Here is a 21,328-nt window from a genome sequence, read left to right on the forward strand (position 1 = left end):
GATTAACTCTATTAAATGTGAGTGAAATTGGTCAACTGGTTCGACCAAACTGCACAAATTAAAAATGGCAAAGGACAGCAAATGTGGAGTCCAAGAAGTTGAGAAAATTGGCTTACGAGTTTTCAGAGATAGGTCTCATTTACTTTGAAGAGAGAAGCCTAGTAAACCCTGTTCCCAAAAGATACAGAGATCATTTTCTGCATCATGGGAATCCACACACTATAGGGGTTTTTGAAGAGGGAAATACACGCAGCAAAACTGCTTTTGATGAGAGCACTGTGAAATACCATAAACATTCCTGACAGTGTATTTTCAAACATCTGGTTCAGTCCAGTTTTAGATGAAAGAGATACTCAGTTGATGTAACCTCGCTTCCACAAAGTCCCATTTTAATCACTGATTGCATAGGAAGCAGAATTTGGGCTATGCTCAAGTTTTTAAGAGATTGTCTAGAGCAGTTGGTTTTCTTGTATTTTCCAGTAAAAGATTCAGTGGGGCACTTACTAAAACAAACAAAAAGCCATTATTTTACACTATTTTAGTAATGTAAAAGCTATCATTTACAACAAATAGATCAAAAGATGCTCTTTTATAAACAAAATTCCCATCCCACAGACACAATGGTATGTACAATAACATCACACTTTGCCAAGAGATTCCAGTATAAGACACAGTAATTCAAAAGAAACAAAGTGTAAGTTTATTGGACGCCAACATTTCTTAGTCAAGATCTAAGTAAAGAAAACACACTGTAGAAAAAGTTGTACAAAGCAGCAATGGATTTACATTACATTAAAGAAAAAGTTACCCTAAGCTATTAAGTCTCAGTCCTAAAAAAAGTAAAAACCCATCCTTAATTAAAATTCAACACTGCTGTATTGAACTGATATACAATGACTATAAGGTATACAGGATTATAAAACCAGCTTCTTTTGTCTTACCTCTATAATCCTTTAAATGACAAGTTACTTTGTGTAACTAATTGGAAAATTCTATAGCAAATATATTGGTAATTCCAGTTTCTAGAAACTGTAGGAAACTCTTCCCCTGTACCCAAGCACTAAAAGTGATCCCATTTTCCTGCTTTTTAAAAAGGGACACTGTCAAGAATAAGCCTTAAAATGTGTACTTTGTATGTATTTTGCACGTTACATTGCAAAAGATAGTTTGTTCTGGTTTTATGTACATATTTTACTTAAAGATGCTGCTGCAGCAGTGGGAAGCTTGTCTTTAAAAGGTAATGTGTATCGCTAGAAACTGGAAAAGGAAAAATGGATTGAGTCCTTTATTCTGGAATAGTGAGAGAAAAAGCAATATGAAAAATAAGCTCAGCCCACAGAATTCAGATACATTTTTCAGACACCCTTGCAACAATTGAGGATGCCCTTAATAGGCATTTTCATGCCCAAGCAGCTCAAGTGTTATGACTCAATTCATGTTTTTAAATTCTTTGATTTTATTAATATCAAGTATTCTTAATATAGCTAAGTACATTTACTGTATACAACCTTTCTCTTGATAGTGTCCCTTTATGTACAACACTTATAGTACAGTTTTTCACAAGTAATTTTAAATAAACAAGAATCAATGACATTAAAAAATACTATCAGGCTGTGTTCAACAAAAACAAAAAAAAGATTTTAACACTGATTCATTAACAGCAACACTAAAAAAACCCCAAACCCTAAGCTTGCTTTGATTTTTATCTAAATCTTCTGGTAGGAAAATGTAAACAATTTTATTGAACAGTATAGGCACATGCCAGATTACAGGCTCATGCCATATATTCGCACTCACTGTTAGTGCCAAGAAGGTAGGCATAATCTGTCCTTATCCCATGTGAGGAACTTCTAGTTTTATCACTGGAAGCTCGGAACAAAAACAGAGTACATGTAGCTTCAGATCAAACCCGCATGCCCTACTTGGGGGAAAATAAACAAACAACATCAGACAAAAAATCTACTGGATGTCACTAGAAGGCCTGCCTAAATAGGAAATGCAGGAACAAGTCTCTTACAACTGTGTTTTGGTTCACGGATAAGGCTACATCTCCATTCTGAAATACACAAGACAAGCTCTAATGTCACCTACTGCTTCAGCAGGTTATCTGCTCCATTAACTTCACAGGGTGTTTCACTCCCCCTTAATAAAAAAAAAAAAAAAAAAGCACAGATACAAGAAGTAGAGACTGTATTATTACTGGTTCACGTCCTTTGTTTCTGTAAAACTACAGAATTATACCCTAGCTGTATATGCAGTTTTTAGGCAGAGGAAAATTCATTTTTATTTTTGGTTCTAGGACTTAAAAAAAAATCTGTATATATTTTTCTGCCATTGCTCACTTTCAATGGTTGATCATGGTCCTAATTTAGCAAAGAACTTAAGCACATGTTTAAAAAAAATTAAGACTGATCTCAATGGAACTTAACCATAAGCTTAGACGCTTTGCCAACACAGTGCCTGAAAGGAAAAGTTCCAAAACAAAATACATTTCATGGCTCAACCCTGCTCCTCTTAAATGCAATGGAAGTTTCCATTGTACTTCCACTGAAGCAGGATAGTTCTCTGAGATTTATCTGACAGATTATAAAAATAGAAAAAAACAGAAAGAATTAAAGATTCTACTCTATATATTAAAACATCTGCACATTCCTGTCACAAATTTTAAGAAAAAAAGCAAAACACTTTTTATATTTAACAAGACCTCTAACTTTGTGTCACTTTAGTACACAGCTACAAAATTAAACAAAATATGATGAAGACAGGTTTTTGTATCAATAAATTTGCCTTTTATTTTGGCTGTGGCCAAACTAGACACTCTACAAAAAGACCTTTATTTATAAACAAGCAACTAACATTTTTTCCATAATTTAACTTTCAAAACATATATTAAAGTTATATAAGTGGAAGCATATTTATTCCGTATCCTCCAAAATAAACACTTCTATCAAGGGCTTTTTAAGATCCTGTATAAAAGCTAATAGAAAACCAGAACTGGTCTATAAACATCTCAGTTTTAAACTTCAGAGATCCTGAATTCCTTTACCAAACAACAGGAACTGAATTTAAAAAAAACACAGAACACGCTCAAAGTTAAAAACAAAACTCAAAAAAACAAACAAAAAAACCCCCCCAACAACTAAAGAAAAACTTAGAAGGAGGCTATTTAGACCAAAAATATTTTATGGATTTTTTATAATACATAGTATACTAGGAAAAAGGTCAAGGTTTCTTCAAAGACGTTGCACAAGGTTTTGATTTAAAGTGTGTGGAATTTATCATCATCTCACATAGCAGATTCCCAGTTGGAAGTTAGATGGCTATGACATAGCTGAACCAGTTGCCATCTTCCTTTAGAATGCACGCTGATTTTTTAAAAGGCTACATATGAACTTTCAGACTGTTGTATAGAGGAATCATTGGTGAAAACTTAGGAACCATTTTACAAAAACATGTTCATATTTTACACACACAGATTTCTTAAATACATTTAAAGGATACCTAGCGAAACTTTATGTTTTTCTGATTTTATCAAACCAGGTTAACTGCAATAACCATTTTATTTTTAAATTGTTTCTGGTAAGAAAGAAATATAGTCTTATTAGGTGGAATAAAAAAGTCAGTAATTAGAAATGTCATTATTAAACGAGTACCTTGTTTTAATTGCAATGTCACCGAAAGAGTTTAACTGATATTCTAACAAATTAGCATAATCATATTCAGATACAATTTGCCTGAAAGGGGACAAAAAAGGACAACATGTTACTATTAGAACAATTTTAGATTTTAATCAAAAATGAAACAGAAGAGGCTTGAAACTAACATTGCAATTGTTTTGATAGCTGAAAAAAAGTGGTCCATCCTGAGGCAATTCTTTTAAACTTAACTTACAGAAAAGATAATTTAAAAAAAAATCTGTTGGAAAAAAATGGTGGCACACTTGGGCTTTCACTGAGAAAAATCTGCTCCCGTGTGTGCGTAACCAAGGATGCCCATCCTCAGATTCTTAGGAGTTACACTTGTGCTTAATTTTGCTAAATCTTAGTGTCAGCTTGCAATTCTTTTTACTTTTCAGTTTGGGATGCTGAAAAAAACCTCATGGTTACATACACAATTAAAACCTCATTCCTGCTCCCCCTGAAAATAGTGACCAAACTCCAGTTGCTTTCAGCGAACACAGACTGGGCTCTGACTAGGTAGTGTGGAATGCAATCCCCCTCTCCCAACCCGCACAGGGTAAAGTTAGTCAGGATCATAAATACTGTTTGCATCATTTAAGTTCACTTTAATCCATCACCACTCCATTAAGTTTCAATTCCAGCAGAAGGATTTTTCACTGCTAGTTTACCACCTACTTCTGGGTAGTTCTTTTACTTACAGAATAATTTTGGACCCTTACTATAGCTTCTGGTAAATATCTACGATCCTACTTACACTAAATGCTCCAGTTCTGATTTGAGGTAAAATAATGGAACCGCACAGAGTATTTGCAGCCCATTATTACCACGATTTTCAACAAATTAGGAAATTGCAACACAGTATCACAAATTATAGAAAGCAGCAGAAAGAAATATTCTAGGCATTGTATTCATAAAACGCAGTGATTGTAGTGTGATGTTTTTTCCTCTGCTTTGAGCTGGATATGTATGCTTAATACAAATTTCAAATACATACTTCTTCATTTATACAGGTGTCTATATAAATATTTACATTTTTAGGTTTTTTTAAAACATATCTTTGTACTCATGGCCAAGCTTATTACTGGGTATAGAACACAACTCATCTTCTGTCCCTTAATGAGCTCTCTTTTTTTGATTTAATAGTTATACATTCCTTTGTAGTTAGAATTACAAACAGTTGTACAAATAGTATGAAACTTGTCTGACATCCATTCAATCTTAGTTCATATTATAAACAGTACCATTTGCATTATGATGGCTGTTAATACAATGACTTTAGCTACCGAAGTATCTATAGTAAGTTAGTCTTTGGGACATTATATAAAGCAAAGTACCCCCTCCCCCAATTTTCCTTAGAAACTTATAATTAAATGGCTGAAAGCAGACTTGCTGCTACTTTTTATATAAAATCTTAGTAATAATATTGCTGACTTTAGATTTTATTTTAATTTGCACAAGTTCCATATAACAACAAAACAATTCTATGTTCCCTTAAAATATCAAACATTTGTATCCAATAACATCAGGATTACTCAAACTTGAGGTTTATTTGTTATTGCTAAAGGTTTCTAAGACCTAAGTCAATACAGCCAGACACTCCATCCACTTCCTCCCTAACTGCAAGTCCATGGCAACTATTTATATAGAGCTTGTGTGTTGGTTTCTTAAAAAAAAAAAAAAATTAATGAAGTTGGTTACAGTATTTCACTACTATAAACTCACAGTTAGAATCCAAATTGTTGTTGCTCTTTCATTTAATATATAACTTTATATATAATACACACGCACACACCAACATCACAGGATGAAGATCCATGCATACAATCCAGATGTGATCGTATTTCAGTGTTAAATGAAATAAAAATTATTCTGTTACCATTAGATCCCAGACCACAGTATTTTAAATTACTCTGCTTTCTACCTACTAGCCAAGTTAATTTACCTTAATCTTCAAATCCAAGCAGCATCACAAATTCCAAATTTTTCGTCATCATCATCGCTGTTGTTTTGATCCTCTTAGATTTCTAGTTTATATGGCATACATCTGAGATCCTGAACACAGCCTCCACTGAACCAGCTTTTTAAGGTATCTGTTAAAGCTAATTGTGTGTCTGTTCATGGCTCCAAAGACTAAAAGCTGTCTTGAAAGTCCTATGACAGAGTTTACACATGTATTGTCTTTTGAATGTGATTGCTGAGAGTGGTGGAGCATGATAGAAGAGTGTATCTGACTCCTGGGGTACAAATAATTTTTCAGTAGTAGTGGAGCTTTCAGACAAGCCTGTTGGACTATCAGGCTCCAACGGCTGGATTTTGGGGAGGGGTGGGGGTGGGGGCAAGGGTGGTGGTGATGGGGAATTAGCTGGTGGACATATCTCAGGCTCCTTATTTGTGGACTCCTCTGCAGCCTGTGACATATGAGACTGGAAGTGACTCCACAGACGGAAATTGGTTCGGAAGGCCTTGTTACACACATGACAAATAAATGGCTTCACAGAGCATAAGAGCTCTTGGTGACGCTCCAGCTGCTTGCGTACAGTGAAAATCTTCCCACACTTTTCACAGGGCCACAAACCAGCATCTTTGTTGGAGACTACTTCCTTAGGTTCTCTGCTCGTTTCAGTGACCTCATCCTCTACATCATCTGCAGGCTCTTCCTTGATCTGAATTTTAAACTGCTTGGAAACACTTAAGTCTTCAGGTAGGCATGAGGAATCTTCAGAATCAAAATTTATTTGTTCTGACGAATCACTGAATACACCATCTTCCTTTGCAGCAACAAAATTGTTCATTTTATTGGATTCTGACTGAGGAGGCAATCTTGACGAACTAGTTATTTCTCCATTGTGATCCAGGATAGGTAAAGAAAAGTTCTCTGATGGAGCCATTGTGTTTTGATTGTGAACTTCAACTTGATGACGCCAAATACTAAAGGATGATTTAAAGGTACGCATACATTCAAGACAAGTAAGCTTCTTGTATTCACACTTGCTTTCATGCTCATGCTTCAGCTCTGGAGAAGAAAATCTAAGGCTGCAGTAAGGACAGACAGTAGCATTTCTACAGAGTCGCTCATGATTTCCCTGTTCAATAAGCGAAGAGAGCTTAGCATTGCAGAGACGGCACTGATAAACCTCTTTGTTTTCTACTGGACTTTCAATATGAATGTGATCTTTCTGCTTAGGAGCCTTATTTCCTCCAATTGGTTTCTCCCCTGGGTGCATTTTTATGTGCTGTTTAAATTGCGAGAGGAAACGATAAGATTTCCCACAGTAGGTACAAATATAGGCTCCTTTGGTTCTCGATCTTAAATTTCTTTTGATGACTTGTTGTGCTTGTGAAGCAGACTGTCCCTGAAAACCCTGCTTGCCACGTCTTAGTTTAACTATTAGAGCTTTTTTAATTTCTCTCTCTCTCACAATATCGATCAGTTTTCTTTGGAATTTTTCATCCAAAACAGCATGTGAACTGGAAGCAGGTGAGGGATTCTTCACAATTCCATGTTGTGTCTGGCAGTGCGTCCACACTTTGAAATTTGTGTGAAATCTCTTGTGGCATATGTCACAAGCATAGGGCTTCTCTGGATTATGATACATGTTAACATGACGATGAAGACCTGCTGTTGATCTGAAAATTTTAAGGCAGTGCTTGCATTTAAATTTTTTATTTGGTCTTGCTTCTTCCATCTCACTGTATTCATCTTTACTGACATCAGAATCAGGAAAATCAGCATCAAGATGCGTAGGGCTTGAGCCTTCCTCAAAGTTATCTTCTGACCCAGGAGAACCCTGCTCATCCGCCTTCAGTTTCTTAAATGGTAGTCTTCTATCAGCTTGAAATCTCCGTTTTGCTGGAAGTCTACTTGGTTCCTTATGATCATCCTCAGTTTTAAAAGGAAAGTCTTTATTTGTCGGTGCTGAAGCATCACCCACTGTAACTCTTATTATTTCAGCAGGATCTGAAAGTGGACTGCTAGGTTCAGTTTTTATTCGCACCTCTGTGAGAGCGGAAGCAATCTCCCTATCAGTTGACTGAGAGGCACTAAAAGACCTAAGGCGATGTGGGTGTATTACCTGTGGTTTTTCATCTAAGACTAACTTCTCCGATGACTCTTTCAAGGATGATTTTTGAGATACAACATTAAATGCCTTCTGGGAATCATTAGTTCCCGGTGAGGAGGATGATGATACCTGTGAAGGTTTTAGGTCAACAGAAGGTGAGTAAATAGGAACCTGGCTGTCCATGGACAGTGATCTTCGAAGGAGACTTTTTACAAGTGGCCCACTTCTGTCAATACTTTGGTGTTCTGGACCAGATCCACTAGATGGGATTACTAGTCCTAACTTTGAGTAGTATAGCAAATTCCTGTCTTCACCTTGGCCATTTCCTTTTCCTGCCTCTCGCAACAAAAATGTAGATTCTGATGCGCCACGCAGAGACAAGACCGGTGGACGCGGTCTTTTTAATGACATCTCTGCGGCCTTTCCTCTTAAAAGCTGACCACTGCTTCCTGGTTCATCGCTTGCAATTTCTTTCTCTGCTAAAGGCATTTGAGGCAGTACTGTGTTCCTTTTCACTAAACCACCTCTGCTCTGATCCTCCACAGTTCCAGAAGTTTCATGAAGCTTGGTATAGCTCACAGGGCTTTCTTTCAGCCATCTCCTTTCAGTCAGTGATAAGTTGTGAAGCGTTTCAGTTGGTTTTGTTACTTGTGGTCTACTGCTAGTTTTGACAGCAACAGAGGGTGAAGGTTTAGAGGTATGGCTTAAATCATGTTGTGTTTGATTTATACTTTTCGCTTGTGCTTCAATTCTGTTCTGACAGACAATGACACTTCTCTTCTGAGAACTACTTTCATCCTCATCTTGATACAATATTTTCTTAATAGGGCAAGCTGGAAAAGGAGCTTGAGGACTCTTAGAAACAATGTTTGTAAGAAAGGATATTCCAAGACTGTAGCCCAGTTCTTGCACAGCTGCAAGACTGCCTTTCTCAATGAACAAGGATGAAGAATAAATGTAGTTTAACACATTATCAAAAGCATCTGGTTCACAAAAGTCGAGTTGAAACACTGACTGAGACTCATTCTCCTTATTTGTGAACAGAGTCTGGAAGTATTCACTGCTGGCAGCCAGAACATTTTTATGAGCTCGAAATTTCTGATCCCCTACTATAAGAACAACATCACACAGCTGTCCCTTTAGACGCTCCTCATTCAATGAGCTTAGAAGTGAAATGGCGTGTGCTGGATTTATGTAATGCAAGAGCCCCTCCATGATTCCGACGTTTCTGAAAAAGAACAACAACAACAAAAAGTTGTAGGTTGCCTTATGTGAACTGTTATTAGAGAGAAAGTAAACACACCTAATTCCTCTGTACTTTATAAACTGGCTAAACCACCATCACAGTGCTGAAGAAAACAGCTTGTTTGGAGGAAAGGTATGGGAATTAAAACAATACTGTTAGTTCCAACAGATGCACAGGCATGAGAAGAACCAGCTCACGTGCCCACTTGCAAATACACCACTAAGAGCTGATCTTACACCAAGAATATTACACCTAACTAATTGTGGGGCAGGGAGGCTGTGTTCTCTTCCTGCAATACACCTGTCCACATGAAGGAAGAGTTCAATCATTTCACTCTGGATCATCTTTTTCTCAGCTTTATGAAGATCTATCTTGACAACTGCATTGATAAACTCTTCAATCAGATATCTAAAGCTTAGTTATGCCAAGTCACCTTTCTGAGGCTAAGCAACCCTGACAGCCTCCTGCTGACTAAACAAATTAACAGGGTTTTGTTGTCATTTTTAATAGGATGATGGAAAGGGCATTAATACTGGGAAGGGAGAAGGAAGCAGGATTATTGTCTGTAATCTAGATTAATTCATCATGTTTGCTTATGTTTTATAAGTGTTGTAGATATATACTTCAAGCTATCAAATATGCGTCACTTATAACTGCACTGACAGGATCTGGTTTCTTGGAAATTTCACAATTATAATTGAAGTATCCCTGCATTGCTTTCTTCTAGCTCAAAAGCAATCAGAGAACTGAACTCCCCATTTTATTCATTAGTATAAGAGCACTTTATGCCCACAACCCATATACTTGAGGAACAGTTACCCTCAGGTGCATCCCAGAGTACAATAAGCACAAATTAAACTGCAGTGCAGAAATCCCCATGTTCCATATGCTTCAAAACACAGCCCACTTCGTACTGCAGGATGTCTCAGTAACTCAATAGACTACTCCTGATTAGATCTTAACAAAAGAAGAGAATCAGGTTTTAGGTCAGTTTAAAGGAAGAACTTCTGTAGCATGAATTGTAATTTATATGTCTGTGCACATGCATACACATAGAGAAATCAGCAATATCCAATTTTCTTTTTTTTTCATGGTCACTCTTACAATTCTGTTGAAGTTAACTTGTAAGAATTTTACACTGCCTTCCTCTATGGTGGTAGTAAAACAAGTCAATGATGTGTCTGTTAAAAGCAATTATCTTCTTTTTACAGCTGAGTTGAGAAACTACTCTTTAGATATTTATACATGATGTGTGCTACTACAACAAAAAGGTTTCACTACTCATCAGCTTACAAGGAAAACTGAAAACTTTATCAAAATAAAAAACAATATTAAGAAGCCATAACCCATAATTAATAAATGGGGGTGGTAAATCTTACAACTAATGGATATAAATAAGTGATCAAAGTCTGAATTGGTATTACTGAGAAATGCATCAAAGGGTGCCGCATACAGTGTCTCAGGGCATTGATCATATCATAGGACCGAGCAACCACTTCTACACCTGAAACTACCGAATGAGTTAATAGAGTCACGGCAACAGCAAAGGCAGAATTCTGTTTCCTCACCAGATCTGTCCCTTTATTGAGTGTTTCAGTGTCTTGCAGTGTTGTTTCACAAACACTAATTTATCCTTAATTCACCTCAGATAGTTATAATGCACAGTTATCTATGCTCCATCTAAAAAGAGCAGAATAGTCAAGCTTCTATGAATTTGAGAAACCAATCTTTTTTGTTTTGCTTTGTATGTTTTGCTTAAAAGTACTGTCTGAGGGGGAGGGTGTGCTACCTGTCTCCTTTGTGGATGCCACTGCAATTTAAAGTAGTGGAGTTTGACTGGCCCTAACCCAGTCTCGTGGTCTGAGCACCCATTAACACTTAGAGTGTTATTAGAACAAATGTTCCAGGAATGCATCTTTTCCTTTGGTTTCATCTGAAAGAAACTGAGTTTGCAAACTGAAGTGATCCATCTGGGATGCAGGCTGCAGCATGGTATATGAAGGTAACAGATCAACAGTGTGCTTATGAAGGAAACTTGAACTCAAACAGTATTGTAGAGACACCCAACAGAAGTTGCTGCAGAACCCATATTTCAAGGACACAGTGAGAAAGGGGTATATTAGTCAAACGCTTTGAAGTATTTTCAAATCTTTCACTTTAATCTGCTTTACCCAGGCTTTGGGTCTTGTGTAAGACACTTGCAGAATAAACACCATGTAATTATTATGTGTTCCTTTGTCCATCGTAACATAGTAATGCTATTAGGAGAGACGGATGTAAAATCTACATGTCTAAAACAGAATCCAATAGTCACCCATCCTTCTTTCCACATTCTCCTTTTTTATTCATAGAGCACCTTCAATTTATTACATTAAACAAGACAGAGACAAGCATCCTATTACAATCCTCCCTTTCATTCTCAGAGCAAGGTCTCTCCTGTGCAGTGAAGGAGGCAGAGCTCTTTGGTGCAATGTAACTCTGTCACTTTAACAATAACCAAGGCTGCAACATACACAAATGGCAAGGGACCAAATTAATCCTGCAAAGGCAGCTTTAATCCTGGTATTTCCTAATTCAAGTGCTTGACTTTCAGCTTAATAGCCTTTAAACACAACAGTCAGAAATAAAACAAGCTATGATACGTTAAGAAACAAAGCCAGAACTGGTTTGCAGAACCATTTTAACACATTTACACAGATCATCTGAAAGCCTGAAATACTTAAATGTAAAAAACGCCCAAAGATTATCACAGTAAATGTACAATGTATTAAAATTTCACTGCATGAACACTTTTCAGTAACAAAGTTGATCCAAGACATTCCTGCTCTCTTTTGGTCATCTTATCTGCACGCTGCAGTTCACTCCTCCTTCAGCTGTGCCAGTACAAATATTTGCAGGCCTGTATTACACAGCAGATCAGACAATAAATAAAAAACAAATATTATTTCTTTTCAAATGCTGGTCATTTTTTGTATTAAAGCATAACCTCAAGAACGAATGCATTGGCATAACTGAAGGGGCAGCAAACTGTGGCAGCGGAGCAGCTATAGGAAGGCAGGGACTCCTTACAACAGTTTGCCATCGAAGCCAATGCTTGGCTGAGTGAACTCAGCCCCGACACAAAAGGTGTGCCTAGCTATTGTGTAGATAACAGAACTATGGCAGACTCTTGTAATACTAGATTTGATTCCAGGTGTTTGAGGACTCATACTTCCTCAGCTGAAGTTTATTTTGCCATTAACTACCTAAGCTCTTTCCTCCAGATAATCTGCTTCTATTCTCTCCAATCATTTTTTCCAGCCATCTTCACTACTGACTGGAGACAACGCTGTTTCCTCTTTTCTTCCATGATGTTCGGGTGACATCAATGAAACAGCAGGAGCATATCAGAAAATCTCCCATTGTCTGTGTCCAGGTGGTACATGCTATAGTGGCTACGGGTCCTCAGGAGGAGCAAGACTCCAGACCCAGAAAGGGCAAGTGCAGCAGGAGGACCTGCAGCCTTCCTTCAGGAAGCCAGGAAGAGATTTTAGTGTCAATCTTTAACAGCCCTCTACTGATCTCAGCAAACTAAATTTCAGAGCCTTAAGTACCATATTTGGTACAAGATTTTTTGAACAAGGATAGAAAAAGACACCTCTACTATTTCAAAATTACTTTCTGCAAAAAGGAAAACGCTACTCGGGAAAGCTCTTTACAAGGAAAGGGTGAAAGAGCTTAATCTTTGGCCCAGCAGTTTATTGATCTTCAACATGTACCTGCCTTTGAAGTAGTAGTTACCCTTCCTTTCCTCTGTCCCTTACTCACACATCTCCTCCTCCCAGCCCTGTGGTACCTTCCTCTTCCTTTCACTAGCTCTGCTGCTCATTCGACCTCCCAGTAAGTTGATTCAGCTCCCTAAAATGAAGCAGGAAACAAACAAACAAACAAAATCAACCCAGCTTTTTATATCTGTTTGCTATAGGTTAGGTGCTTAATCCGCTCACTGAAGAGGTCAGATGAGCCTCAGAGTTGCAGCAAGTGAAGCCATGAAACTACCTGTTCTTTGTCAGCAAGCTGTTCAATCAGCTTTACCCATCTGAAACTTCACTTTCAGAAACAATGAAGTCACCGATGCTGAAACTTTACAAATAGAATCAGGCAGATATTTGTGTGAACAGTTTCAGCATAACAGCTTACACTTGCAAATACATAAGCAACTAAAATAAGATGTTGATGTTGCCTGCTGACTTCCATTATAACGACATACTGTCAGCTGAAGCTATGTTAATAGCATGTTGGGGGTGGCAGTGGGAAAGGCAATGTTCTGAAACACCTAATGAGATGCAATGTTGCAGCAAGGAGGCGCCAGGGCTGTGAGAAACTGCAGTTAGAAGCAGAGAATACAAGGAAGGAGGAGGAAACGCACACAGAGGAGACAGGCAGCGAGGGAGACTTAACAGGGGTTTCAACAGGGAAAGTGTGGGGGGGGAAAACCCACTAAAAAACCCAAAGAAACATGGATTATAAAACTCTGCCAAGAAATACAAGTGATTTCCTGGGGTAAATGCAGGAATGTTGCACTCAGTTGTGAGTGCTTTGCAGAGGATTTGATGGCTCTGATAATTCGTGTGCTGTTTCAGACACAAGGCCAGAAGAAAGTCCCATTACTTGTCAAGAGTCCAGATGCAAAAGAAACCTGCACTGCTCAAACTTCAACTCAAGGATCCTATGCTGGATTTTATTATTTGATTTTGACAACAGTTTATCAAGTGCCTCTACTCCCATCAATAGCCTTTGCAACATAGATACTCTCCCACAGTCTATATATATTTACACACACACACCCCTACACACCCCCAAAAGCTATATGTAAAAGCTCCAAACCTGCAGAGCAAGATTGTTTGCACTTCTATAATCTTTTTCTAACTAAATATTTGAGTAATCTCTTGCTGGAAGTTCGGGGATTCTGTCTTCCTGGATTTAACGAAATGTGATTTCAACTGTGTTGTGGTTTAACTCGGCAGGCAGCTAAACACCACACAGCTGCTTGCTCACTCCCCCCCGAGCGGGATGGGGAAGAGAATCAGAAAAAAGGTAAAACTCGTGCGTTGAGATAAGGACAATTTAATAGGACAGAAAAGGAAGGGAAAATAATAATAATGATAAACAAATATACAAAACAAGTGATGCACAATGCAATTGCTCACTACCGGCTGACCGATGCCCAGCCAGTTCCTGAGCAACAGCCGCACCCCCCCCGCCCCGTCCAACTCCCCCCAGTTTTTTTTGTTCAGCATGACGTCATATGGTATGGAATATCCCTTTGGCCAGTTTGGGTCAGCTGTCCTGGTTGTGTCCCCTCCCAGCTTCTTGTGCACTTCCAGCCTCCTCACTGGCAGGGCAGTAGGGGAACTTGAAAAGTCCTTGACTAGTGTAAGCACTGCTCAGCAACAACTAAAACATCCCTGTGTTATCAATATTATTCTCATCCTAAATCCAAAACACAGCACTATGCCAGCTACTAGGAAGAAAATTAACTCTAGCCCAGCCGAAACCAGAACAAACTGCTATTGCAGTTTTCCACTGCAGACAATACTGTGAACTTACTTCATGAAGACAAATGTTTTTCATTCCCAATAGGTCAGCAGCAAGGGGAGACTCACCGGTATGAAGACAGGCATAAAATCAGATAAATAACATATTTGCTAGTGTGTGAAACTGATGTATTGATTTCCAACTATTTATCCTCCACACATACAGAAGCAGAAATTTAGGGATAGGAAAAGAAGAAATACTATAATATTGTGCAGTCTCTCAATTTTGCCCTCCACTAGAGACAAATAATTAGCAGTTTTCCTGATACAGACTAGAAATTCTCTTAGAAGTTAGAGGCTACCTTTCACATTCAGATCACACCCGTAGTTTCGCCAATTGACACTCAAAATAGCTCCTCCCGACTTGCAGTGAACTACAAAATGTCAGAGTAACACCACAAAGCTCCACTTGTCCTCTCATTCTTGTTTACAAACAAGCAGCAGCTAAGAGTGCAATTTCATCTTACTCTCAGTCCAATCTAACTAGGGATTGCTCCTGCAAGGAGCAGTCCATGTCTCCTCCCCCACGAAGGAAGGACTAGCTTGCTATCAGATCAGCAAACTGATCCAGCTGACCATGGGATTGCACAACTACTGGATGTAAGGGAGAGGGCAGGAATGTGCACTGGCCGTCAGCTTTTCTGATTCTTCCTGAAAGAGCTCATGAAGATTAAAACACATCAAACACAGTTGGATAAAATATTTGTCCTGGCCTCAATGCCTCAACTGAAAGGTGTGTAACTCATCATCAAAATTGCTGTAAACTAAATTAAGAGACTAAAAAGTTTAAAAATACCTTTCCCTAAGGAGTTCTTCAGTTTTCATTCTCTTGAGTTTTGTAACATTGCCATTAAACTCTCTGATGGGACAAGACCAAAAGGCTTGATAGCCAAATACCTACAAAAACGTCATCCCCAGCAATAATTCATGTGATTTTTTGGCAAGAGATGCATGAAATCAAGAATTTGAAGAAGGGGAGACACACACCAAATGTGTACACTTGTACTCTTTCTACAGGTTGACTTTATTATTTTATTGGTAATGCTGAGACATACTTACCAAACTGAATAATATTCAGTCATCTGCTTCACTATATGAGCCACTCTTTCTTTGTTTAACTCGCCCAATTCACCATAAAATCTTGTCTACATACTGCTTTTAATTTTGCTGGTATATGAAAATGACAAACCCTAATCGTGGGCATATTTCTATTAATATAAAGATGCTTTTTACAGGCATAGCGTATTTTAGATGGGAAGAGAAGCCAATTATACCCATATAAGGTACTTTTCTATCAACAGAATTGTGCTTACACTAAGGTTTCTGTAAGAAAACAAGAGATGGGGGGAAAAGTCATGCAGAACTGATATAAAAGCTGAGCCTAAAAAATTGCCAAGTGAGAAACTTATGATTCAGGGAACGCAGGTATCTTCCACCCACTGAAGGGATCCAAAGAAAACGCCATTCAGCCATCATCTCCATTCAGTCATCATTAATTCTGGACAAGACACTGGTAAGACGATACAGGATACTGTAAAAGCGGAAAGACAACAGCAATTTTACATGACTTTTACAGAAGAGATTTACAAGGTCATGAATAGCACATGGAAGATTTTCAGCTTATTTCAAAATCCACGTGCATTTGGAGGTAGGCAACATCTCACATACTTTTTTAAAAAAAATTAAAAAATCCTCCTCCGTGAACAAGAACACTACGTATTTTTTCTTTATTTCTCAAAAGTATTTATGAGAAAGGAGTTGGTCCTATTCTTACTGAACTTACAGGGAATTTGGCCATTGACCTCAATAGCTGAAGGACTGCACTCAGAGTTATATCCTAGCACAAAATAAACTAATGCCTTTTCGTTGTGACAGGTATATTAAGTTGTTGCAAACAGTGATTAGAAATCACTGTAATTCTGCTGCTTTTCCTTCCATGTTCCTTAATTTACTTTAAAAGGATTTTTGTGAGGCATATTTACTGTACCAAGTACACTATTTCTGAAAAATTCTCCGAAGATACTCACAAACGTATTCAGACCAGAATGCCAAATAGTGCACCCCAACGTAGTTCTAATGTTTTTCAGCTGGTGGGCACCCACCCCACTGGGACTACTCGTACTAGTTCCTAGTACACCTAGTTCCAGCACACTGTGGTGTCAGGCCTGGTGCTGGCCTATGCATGAGCCACACAGTGCTGGAGGGAAATCAGCGAGTCAGAGGGATGGGGGTGAGGGGGCTGCAGGGACACTCACTGTCCCCCGTGTAAGAACTGTCCCTGCGCTAACCACAACTTATCAAAGAGATTACCGAGAATGAATTGCATCCTAAAGATCACTCACACTGTTAAGTGCTGATGTAGGATAAACCATGGATAAGGAGATTAATGCTCTGAGACAAAAAAGGGAAAAGTATTTCTTCCTTTCATGAAGAATGCAATTTAATTGTATACAAATTACTGTGAAAGGACAAGTTTCACAACATTTTTTTGAAATTATTTGGCCACAGGATTTTTCATGCATTTTCATCACAGATTGTATGGAAAGATTTTTCCACCACAAAGGTGTGGTGTTTCACTAAATCTCAGAGGGAAAACCCCCTCAACAATCAGGACTAGGTGATTTTAAAACTTTATTTTTGAAGGGCTGTAAGACTGCTGAACTGCTGGTGGTAGTGGTAGAGGTAGAACGAGTTTAGGGAGGAAGAAGAGTTGCTCAACACTTTCTTTTCTTGTTCATAAAATATGCCTGAACTATTCTAGAACAACATAATACATGAAGTAACCAATAAGCAAGACAACAGATTTTTTTTTTATTTCACTGCTGAATGAAAGAAAATATAAGAGAACTGCTATCTTAGATATTATCATTAGGGAAAAAATTGGAAAAAAAGATTACAATACATAGACTAATATTAAATCTATACCATAAACATTTGGGGAAAGCAACACCCTCTGCACAGAGTATCTATTTTAAAGCAGGGCATATTGCAGTCTTTCCACTTGCAACAAATGATTTTGCTGCCTCTAAAGATTTTTTTTTCTTCCCTTCCGAGGATCTCTGATCATTAAATGTAGCAGAGTTCATTATGAAACAGCTCACTTGCTCAAAAGTTGAGAATTTCTTTTAATGAGAGCTGGAAATAGCTGCAACTGTAGCGTGTGACTCACAGCACAGTACCTCCCAGTGCAGTACAAACCATATGGTGGTTACAGCCCAACTTCCCCTGCTCAGCTCCTCCTTCCTCTACTCTGTAAGTCTACACTTGTTTATAGACCGTAGTTATCACTATTCTGCAGATAAAACAACTTTCAAAACCTTGAAAACTATAATGGGAAATTACTTGATGTTTTTTACGGTAACTGCTTCACAGCTACCGAAGTTCAAAAAAAACCAATACAGTATGAAGCTCACGGCTTTCTGTAAAGTTGTCCTTTTAAACCCAAATGTTGGCACGCCTCTCACTAATTTTAAGGAAAGCATAGTCACCCATTACTATGAAGATGATCAGAGCACCAACTATTTAATTCTCTGTGTATCAGTATTCTCTAGCATCATACACACAAAAAACACGAGCTCACAAAACCCAATCTCTTAGTGATATCAAGCTTCTAGCACTCTGGAGGGTTCTCAGTCTGAGAAGCATGTTGAATTTGAGTCAGCTGACAGAGTATCACCCTGCCACTTGGAACCTACACAGCAGGCAAAGGAAGCACAAATGTTCACACTTATCATACTTGTGTACCACTAAATATGCAGCGCAAAGAGGACTTCAGGAACTTCTTATAAGTTATTGCCTCTTTTTATATTAAATAAGAGTGCTAATACGTACTAAAGGGTAAGTTACCTTAAGCGTTAAAAAAGCACCCAACTCATTATGGCTTTAATCCTGTTTTGGATCACGGGGCAATGTTGAAATTAGTGGAGGAGTAAGAGCACCACTGAGAGCAAGAGACATGGTCACTCACTCTCAGTTCTGATCCCCAGGGGTTATCTTGGCTCCAGCAGGCTCAGGGGAGCTCACAGCTGGAGAAACCCCTGATAAATCCTGGTCTGGCACACATCGCTGTAGCTGAAAACTCGAGAGGCTGTAGTTTGTGACATCTCCCTGCGAGTCCCTACTGAGAACATGCAAATGACAGTTCTTTAAATGTTCACAATCCAGACAGGTTGGGTGGATTTTCTACAGGTAGCATAAACCAAATGTTCTTATGAGATTACAACTGTATAACATGTGGGTAATAAAATTTCTGAGAGAAAGGGATGTCAGATCCCCTTCCACCCAAGAGACGGCCACATAATTTGTTTTTTGCAAACAATACAAAAACAGTTGCTAAAGTTTGCTCAAAACTTCCCCTCAAGAACATCAGCATAACCCTGGTGGAAAATTTTAGTCAAAGCAGTTAGTTTGTCAGTTTGAGCAAAGTCAGAAGAGAACACTATAATTGGTAGTGTTCAGGCAATACAAACATAAAGCAGTACTAGATTTACCTGTAATACATATTTACTACTCCTGATTTAATATCGAAAGCCTTGTTGTACAAAAATACATTTTTAAAAAATCTATTTTCATATTAACATGTATCTAAGGATAAAAATATTAACTATAACTTAACTACAAGATCTTCACTGTATTCACAAAAAGTTGTGTGATTATGTAATTCATCACAATCTCTTCTTGTACCTACAGCCTACCTACCTCTTACTTCCGCTGTGAGTCCAACAACAAAAAAACTGAATAGCTTTTAAAACAAGTGCCATTTAATTATTAAGAAGAGTTTACTCCGTACACAATGAAATTCCACAATATTTCCTGCCTCATAATAACTCCTTTAGATTAAGTTTTCCTGCCGTTCGATACTTTACACGAGCTGCATCCGATCTGGACATATAATGACAGTCTGGACTTCAAAGAGCGTTAAAGTAAAATTCTCTCCGACAGCTGTGATCGGGCAAAATACCTTCCACAGCTTTCTGCAAATGCATAGCCCATGCTGGTACACAGCGCAGAGGATTCTTCCACTAGACTACGAGATGTACTTTCTCCTACTCGTGAAGAATATAGCCAAAGAGCGCTTGGACTAGTAAAACTACACTTCGTTTAATACCTGCATGTACTTATAGGTCGCAGGAACCTTGCTGGATTGCTTTCCGCCCTGAAATATGCAGGCTAGCGTGGCTCTCCCTTCAAGACACACCGGGGAGGACCTGTGACACCGGGGCACAGACCTCCCGCATCCTCGGTCATGTTTTACAGTTCGGATCACAGCCGGTATCTGCCCGAGGAGAGCCCTGAGCCGCAGCTCCCGCGGAGGAGGAAGCGCCGGTACCACCGAGGCGCCCCGTCCCTCTCGCTCCTCACGCGGCCGTTGCGGCGGGGCGGGGCGGGGTAACCGCCTCTCGAGGCGCCGCTGCGCCTTCCCCCCCCCGCCGCGGCGCAGGTAGGGGCACACCTGCACGCGGGCGCGCGCACCTTCCCGCCACCCCACTCAGCCCTAGCGGGGCCGCAGGCGCGAGCGCGCGCCCCAGCGCCCGCCCGCCCGCCCCCCCCGCTCCGCTCCGCTCCGCTCTGCCCCACTCCCCCCGCGGAGCCGCTACTACCCCCCCCCCCCCCCGCCCCCGCCCCCGCCCCCGCCCCCGCCCCCGCCCGGCAACGGCGCCGCTCCGCATGCGCCGTGAAGGAGAGCGACGCCAGGCGCTGCCGCCGCGCAGGCGCAGTTCCGCGGGATCCCAGTCCGGGAAAAGGGGGGCGGTGTGGCGCGGCACACGCGCACGAGGGACAGCTGAAGCGGCGTGCGGGCGCCGAGCATGCGCAGAAGGCAGCCCGGCAGGGCTATGTGGCGGGCGTGTGCCGGCGCAACGGGCACCAGCCGTTTCCTCAAAGCAAACGGAGCATGCGCGGAGGCGAGCGAGACGAGTTTCGTAACCGGCGCATGCGCACCGCTCTGCTCGGGGACCGCAGCCCCGCTCGGTGGGGGGAAAAAAAAAAACACCTCAGAGTTACGTCAGGAAAAGACGCCTTTGTACACGGGGAGACCCATACGGCGCGGGCAGCCCCCGAAACGGGCGCGAGACGCGGCCGTTACTCACCCTCTCCGCCGCCAGCCGCGCCCCCCCCTGCTGCCCCCCTCGGCGCCTCCTTTCACGGTTCGCCCGCGCGCGCTGCTGCCACCGCCGTGATTCCATCCATCTTGAATTTGACGTCATCCCACACCAGGGATGAGGTCATCGAAGGGAACGCTCGTCACGTGCGCAGCGCTCCGATTGGCCGGCGGGGGAGCGGGGGGCGAGGCGCTGGCGCGGCGGGGAGGGTAGCGGTTAGGGACGGTTACGGGGGATCCCCCACCCGCCGCCCCTCCCCCACAGGTAGCGCGGCGGGCGGGAGCCCTCACGCGCGCCCCGGCCTCCCGCCTCCCGCGCCCGGCGCCGCGTGGCGGGGAGGGCGCCGAACGCCGGAGTCCCCCGGCACGTCCCCGGCTGCCACCCTCACCCCTTGCCGCCCCCCCGCCCGCTAACGGCTTGGCGCGCGCGGGAGGGAAACTGAGGCAGCCGCGGCGGGGAGAGGGAGAGGGGGGTGTTGCGGTCCGGCACGCGGCGCGGGGGCGGGGGCAGGTCCCCCACCCCGCCGCGCACCCCCACTGTCGGGCCGGTGTCACCGCGGGGTTTGGCAGGGTGCCGGCGTGGTAACCCGCACCCCCTGCCTGGCCTGGCCCCGCGGACTTGCGGGCGGGGGTCTGGGGGGGGAAACTTCTGCGGGCAGCGTTAA

General features: G+C 40.9%; 1 protein-coding gene across 4 annotated transcripts; it reads right to left on the bottom strand.

Annotated features, from left to right (window-relative positions):
- Positions 1 to 677: 677 nt before the first annotated feature.
- ZBTB21 (zinc finger and BTB domain containing 21) lies at positions 678 to 20,768 on the bottom strand. 4 transcript variants are annotated; one of them, XR_012677158.1, is made up of 3 exons: positions 9,807 to 9,956; positions 5,623 to 8,969; positions 678 to 2,142 (listed from the first exon to the last, which is right to left on the bottom strand). XR_012677158.1 is itself a non-coding variant. In XM_075173058.1 (2 exons), the coding sequence occupies exon 2, from the start codon at positions 8,954 to 8,956 to the stop codon at positions 5,780 to 5,782; it is 3,177 nt and encodes a 1,058-aa protein (XP_075029159.1). In that variant the 5' UTR covers positions 8,957 to 8,969; positions 20,653 to 20,768; the 3' UTR covers positions 678 to 5,779. The 4 variants fall into 4 exon arrangements, 3 of the variants coding, with proteins under 3 accessions (XP_075029159.1, XP_075029169.1, XP_075029149.1); XM_075173058.1 differs by lacking the exon at positions 9,807 to 9,956 and adding an exon at positions 20,653 to 20,768 and having other exon boundaries at positions 678 to 8,969; XM_075173068.1 differs by lacking the exon at positions 9,807 to 9,956 and adding an exon at positions 19,671 to 19,956 and having other exon boundaries at positions 678 to 8,969.
- Between the last annotated feature and the right edge of the window lie 560 nt (positions 20,769 to 21,328).

The sequence above is a fragment of the Calonectris borealis genome, chromosome 1 (assembly GCF_964195595.1).
Source record: "Calonectris borealis chromosome 1, bCalBor7.hap1.2, whole genome shotgun sequence".
Taxonomy (NCBI): domain Eukaryota; kingdom Metazoa; phylum Chordata; class Aves; order Procellariiformes; family Procellariidae; genus Calonectris; species Calonectris borealis.

Excerpts from the sequence above, each read along its gene's own strand:
- ZBTB21 (XM_075173058.1), bottom strand. The coding sequence starts at position 8,956 with ATGGAGGGGCTCTTGCATTACATAAATCCAGCACACGCCATTTCACTT.